Source organism: Bicyclus anynana, chromosome 6, assembly GCF_947172395.1.
Source record: "Bicyclus anynana chromosome 6, ilBicAnyn1.1, whole genome shotgun sequence".
NCBI classification, from domain to species: Eukaryota; Metazoa; Arthropoda; class Insecta; order Lepidoptera; family Nymphalidae; genus Bicyclus; species Bicyclus anynana.
Genome location: NC_069088.1, coordinates 18000586 through 18006731, shown reverse-complemented (window position 1 = coordinate 18006731; position 6146 = coordinate 18000586). Strand labels below are relative to the sequence as shown.

Below are 6146 nucleotides of genomic sequence, written 5' to 3'. Positions count from 1 at the left end.
AAAGTGATTGACACGATTGAAATAGGTAGTTATACGCGGTTCATGAATCACGATACAGTAGGTACGATAAGCTTGTGTTAAAACCTCGACTGCTTGTACAATGTTTTGTGTGACTGTGCTCGGAGCATTTGTGTTTTGTTACCCGACTGCGGCGAAGCCCAAAGGAGGAGTATGTGTTTGAATGTTATGACTTGTTGTTGTATGCGGGTGACGGGAAGAAAGGACTGCGCGGGTGTGAAGTCGTACGCGCTGGGCATGGTTACCCCCCTCCCGGACCGCGCCAACCTTCGGGAGTGTTACGAACAAATTTGCCAAGCACACATACTGATAAATGATATGTCATTAGACTCATCCAGATAGGCCGAGTGTCACTGGGTAACTTAGTTCTTAAAAAATCAAAATGGCGGATTTTATGCGCTTTAATGTGCAAGCTCATAAAACTTTTGCTCAGCTTGGCATTGGTGACAAGAATTTTAACCGACTTCCAAAAAGGATCGTATCGTATTTACAGCGATATTTCCGTCATTTGTAAACCGTTTCTTTTTTGTTTGGATGAGTATTCTTTCAGGTTAGTCCCATTTTTTTCATGTCAGGATCTGATAATAGCATCCTAGAGAAATCTAGGGGAACTATCGTATCGTAGGGACAATTAGTGCGTTTGTTCATTGTTTCATTAGCTATTTTAAATCACTACAATTTCATGAAGGTATAAGGAGTCGGTCTGATGATGGTGCCGAAACATGAACTATGGAACTCGTCAACGATTTAGAGCAGTTATTTTTTGTTGGGCTTGTTTAATTTGTATTGATGAGAACTTTCCACCTATAGGGGTTGTGACTGCATAAGGGGTCTAGTGATGACGACGACTTTTTTATTTGTTCACGTAGTGTGGAGGTAATACCTAGATGGCATCACGGAAATAAATATGTTTAAGAATACGACCAACCATCAAGATCATTGACGTAGTATCAGCCTTAATTAAATCAACCAATCAAAAAACACGCATTTTTATTTATCACTTCCCATTTTACTACAATTTAAATAAAAAAAGTTTATTTACAATCACAAAACTAAGTGGAAACACAAAGTTAGCAAATGTAATTAAAATGCTGCAGGCGGGCAGCCCTATGACATGTTTACGTGCCGCACGGCTGTAGGTATTTATTTCAAAAATACGGCCGAGTTACTATACTGGTTGTAATATCTTTACTGTGCTATAGCCCACTGGCCACTGTTATTATCATTAGTTCTTACTTTCTTGACCGAATGCCTTCATTTCATAGGTAGAAACCTCATTATAGGAAGGCTGAATTTTTTTCAGAATATTCTCATAATATACAGTCACCTAGCATTACGTCAACCCTTCGAAAATAACAGTTATAGCCTTTTTTCAAGAACTTTTAAAAATAGCTTGCGAAAAGTTGCCTCGCAGCTAACGGTGTCGCTACTGCTAAAATGAAACCTCATGTTACCCTGTAAAGTATCATATTATATACTAGCGGACGCCCGCGACTTCGTCCGCGTAAAGCCCTACTACTACTCAGTGGCGTAGCGTGCCTTGAAGGGGGCCTGTATCAAAGTAAGTTTAGGGGGCCCAAATGTACGGTAAAGATTTCTCACAAAGGAAACAAAAATGCTCGAATAAAATAAATATGTCACTGACATAACCTATGTAGGATGTTCCCCATAGCTGGGCACCGTTAATCAAATAGTTAACTTCGTTAATCCTTAATCCGCTACAAAAAAAGTTAGCTTCGTTAAACGTTAAAGCGTTACATTCCGGAATTATTAACGCAAGTTAACGTTAATCGTTAATCCGTTAATATGACTGTGTAATATTGCATTTTTATATCATTGTTCGCCATTGGAAAAATAAGGGTGAGCAAACGTGCCATAATTTGTTTTTAGTTGATTTTATCTATAATTTTAATATAAATATAGTAATTTGATGATTTCTTTGAAAAAAACATCTTTTATCATTTTTTACTTGTCTGAACCTGTTTTTTGCGTCGCGCGATTAATAGTAGGTATTGGATTAACGATTAACGGACTTCTACATATTAACGGAAGCTAACGTGTCCGTTAACATTTTCAAAAATTAACTTAAAAGTTAATCCGTTAATCAAAATCTTAACTTCGTTAATTAACGATTAACGGATTAACGAGTTAATGCCCAGCTATGATGTTCCCTAATTTTTGGGCGAACGCTTAACCAGGGAATTAAAGAAATTGTGGATTACCTACATTTTACTAATTTTTGCTTTCACAATCACATGTAACTTCGGATCATTGGTACGGCTGATACGGCGATAGCTACGCCCCTGCTACAACTCTATCCTACTCCCACTCTACAGCTACCCTACAATACAGGGGATGAGTATGGATACTCTACTCATCCCCTGTATAGTAGGGTACACCCTATCCCTAACCTACTCCTACTCTACCCCTTTATCTCCTTATTTCTCATGAGAACGGGAACTACGTGGGTGAAACCGCGGGGCGTCGGCTAGTAAATTAAACAATATTAGGGGTCTGTCAATGATCTGTCAACTGTCTATGGTTAACCCTCTGTCTACAAAAATGTCAATTATTTGTTGTACCGTTCTGACAATCTGTGGTCATCAAACTGTCAAATTTTGACATTTCATAGTTTTTAATTCGTGTCACTGTCAAGTGTCATGTCAAAATGTAAATAAACTCAAACTACACCACGTTTTTTGGTGGATTTTGAACTTTTGAAGCAGTTTTTGACCTTTACTATTACGTTTTTCTGTTTATTATAAAAGAGTAAATTAATACAGCGCTTTGTTAAACAAAAAAATGTTCAAAGTGCCAGACTGGGACGATGTCCCTAATAATGAGCTTAGCTTCAAAAAATATATAGGTCCGCCTGTAAGTTCATTTCTCTAGCAAGTCGTTCTTCTGCTTATTTGTTAAATATGATAATAGGAATACTACCTATTATCATATTTAACTAATATACTTTTCAACCAAGACTGCGTTTTGTAGTGCAATGTCATCATTCTAGCACCTCGGGATCCAATGTCCATTGGCTCTTTGAACTATGTGCCCTGCCCATTGCCTTGAGCCTTACACTTGATTTTTGGTACTTGTTGAGCTATGCCCATGACTTTGGTTCTTCTGCGTAGAGATGAGGTTGACCTAAGTTTGAATTTGCATTAGCATTTCTTTACACAATTTTTGTTAATGTTAATTATTTTTATCTTAATTTTAAAACATCTCGTTTGCCTCCTCTTGCCTCTACAAACTGTGCCTAGTTTACCTTGGAGGATAATCCTCTGAGATCACTGCCTGCATCCTCAACAAGTGAAGCACAAAAAATCTTTGCAAAATAAATATCTGCTATATTTTTTTTACTTCTATCATAATTTGTTATTGCAGCAGAAAAAACAGAAAAATAAGAAAAAGCTGGAACAAGCTGTCCAAGTTAAGCCAAAATTTAAAGCAAAAACTAAATCTAATTCTAAGCTAAAATTAGTTAATGGAGTACAAGAACTTAAGAAAACAGAAAAAACAATCAAATTTAAGAAAACTCCTTCACCAATGCAAGTAAAATTATTGCAAAAAAAACAAAGCAAAGATATAAAAATAAAAAGACAGGTTCCTGATGACGATATCAAAATAACAAATTATAATAGTGATAAACTGGATGAATTGATACTTGATGTCAAAAAGCAGAAACTTGACACATATAAAAATGATGATAATGAAGATATATTATTTCAAGAGAGCCCTAACAATGGAATTAAAAAAAAAGTAAATCAAGAAAAGTCAAAAAAAGCTATTGATAAAACTAACATTAAAATGAAAAAAGTTACAAAACCTAAGCCTAAACTAGAACTTTCTTCTCCCAATGAGGTTAATGAAAAAAATATTAAAGATGAAAATAAAATTAGTAAAAAGGAAATAAACACAACAGAAAATACAATCATCAAGAATGTTAAGTCAAAAGATTCAAAAAAGAAGAAACTTTTGAAATCCATTCTCCAGGTAGCAAGTTCAAGGAATCAAATAAATGTTAGTGGAAATAAATTGAGAGAAAGAATGCTGGATAGGTTAAAAGGTAACAAATTGTAACTATTTTAAGGCATGTCTATACAAAAGCCAAACTTGAAGTGGAATGTTTACCAAACAAATAAAAAATTAGGTAGAAAATGCATGTCACTTCATACCAAGGAACAAGTTAATTAGAATTATTATGAGGTGGAAAATGACTAGTGATTTATATCTTTATTTAACGGTTTTAGTTTATGTAGATAATTTTAAAATTTGTTGAAATTTATAATTTACTTTTTTTCTATATTTTCTGTATCAGTCCAGAGTTCCGGAGTTGATGATAGTAATGCATAAAAAAAATTTATAATATTTTAATATTTCCAGCGGCTAAATTCAGATACTTAAATGAGAAGCTCTATACCTCGACTGGATCTGATGCTCAGAAGCTGTTCCAAGGTGACCCTGGCGCATTCCAGACTTACCACGAGGGGTACCAGCAGCAGATGAAGAAGTGGCCCGTCAAACCTCTCGACGTCATTGTCAAGAGGATACAGAAAATGTACGAGTTATTAGTTTAATATTAATCAACTAAGTATTGTGGTTAAAGTGGATATTAACTGTAATATATTACGGTTTATGATGTAATTAGCAATTGAAGTCTATAAAGCACTCCTATCCCTATCAACTTCTTGATTTAAGGCTGAGTAATATTTATTGAGAATTTCTTAGAAGAACCTCAATTAATGTTGCCTCTCCATCCACATCCTAACCACATTCTGTATGCAGTAATCTTTTATATGAGATGTGACCTAGGTACCTAACAGCCATTTTCAGCCATCGGTCGTGTCGCGTGTCGATAATCGGAACTTTGGAACTTTTTTTCAACTGTCACGTTAGAAATGAGCTAGAGAGAAACCGCACAAACGTCAGGTGTTACTGAGGGAGCAAATGACTGTTAACTACCTGTAAACATTGCTAACTTGAGTCTTTTGTCAGGCCCAAAAGCCACGTGATAGCGGACATGGGGTGTGGTCAGGCGGAGCTGTCGCGGCGCGTGGCGCAGGCCGTGCGCTCGTTCGACCTGGTGGGCACGGCGCCGGGCGTGGAGGCGTGCGACATGGCGCACACGCCGCTGCCGGCGCAGGCGGTGCACGTGGCCGTGTACTGCCTGGCGCTCATGGGCACCGACCTCACGCAGTACCTCTTGGAAGCCAACAGAGTGCTTAAACCTGGGTATGTTGTATTTTGTCTTTAGGACCATTGATTTTTTACGTGTTGTTGTTGTCCAAGTTGCTTATCCAAAGGTGCCAGAAACATTAGTGGCATACACCAATTTCATCATAATCAGCCAATTATTTAAATACCTCCTCTACTGCTATTGCTAGCTTGGAATCCGCCATCCTGTAATATGCCAAAAACTTGGGATTGCAATTTAATCTACAAGTTATTTAAATTTAGTTCGATTTAGACACTTATTTTTATTATGTTATATTGAATAACCCCTCTGTATTTTTTATTTTAATGGTATATGGTACAGACTTAATACATCCATAAATATACTTAAGACTATTTCTATTTTTAAAGTGATAATTTCTAATTTGGAGTAAACCGTAACGTAACATGTTACGGCTTCACTCTGTCTGGCTTCCCTTTTTCTCACACATACGACAGCAGGTTTAAGGTCATTTCTGTCGAGCGTCACGAAACGCATACGTTTTTTTTATTGATTTAATTTCGCAATTTTTCCTTCAGCGGTCACCTGCTGATAGCGGAGGTGGAGAGTCGGTTCCAGGACATCAATTCCTTCACTAGCGACGTGCAGCGACTCGGCTTCTCGCTCAAGAAGTTGGACGACACGCACAAAGTCTTCTACTTCCTCGAGTTCACCAAACAACGCGACCCACCGGTCAAGAAGGGGAAACTACCTAATTTGACCTTGAAGCCTTGTATATATAAGAAACGGTGAAAATAATAAAATATGAGACTTAATACTTGGTTTATTTATTTCTCATTGGGCCTGCGAAAGCCTGGGTAGGTTTCATAATATTGAGATTGGACTCAGACCTTCTATTGGACTTGCATTGTACTCGAATTCGCCAACAAAATTATCTGTCGTTTTTTGAGGGGGA

General features: G+C 37.0%; 1 protein-coding gene across 2 annotated transcripts; it reads left to right on the top strand.

The window, feature by feature from the left end:
- The first annotated feature begins 2673 nt into the window (after positions 1-2673).
- LOC112050228 (ribosomal RNA-processing protein 8) lies at positions 2674-6006 on the top strand. Of its 2 annotated transcripts, none has more exons than XM_052882125.1 (5): positions 2674-2892; positions 3406-4084; positions 4402-4576; positions 5014-5250; positions 5770-6006. In XM_052882125.1, exons 1-5 carry the CDS (start codon positions 2821-2823, stop codon positions 5981-5983), a joined length of 1377 nt encoding a protein of 458 aa, XP_052738085.1. In that variant the 5' UTR covers positions 2674-2820; the 3' UTR covers positions 5984-6006. The 2 variants fall into 2 exon arrangements, with proteins under 2 accessions (XP_052738085.1, XP_023944213.2); XM_024088445.2 differs by having other exon boundaries at positions 3403-4084.
- Positions 6007-6146: the final 140 nt, after the last annotated feature.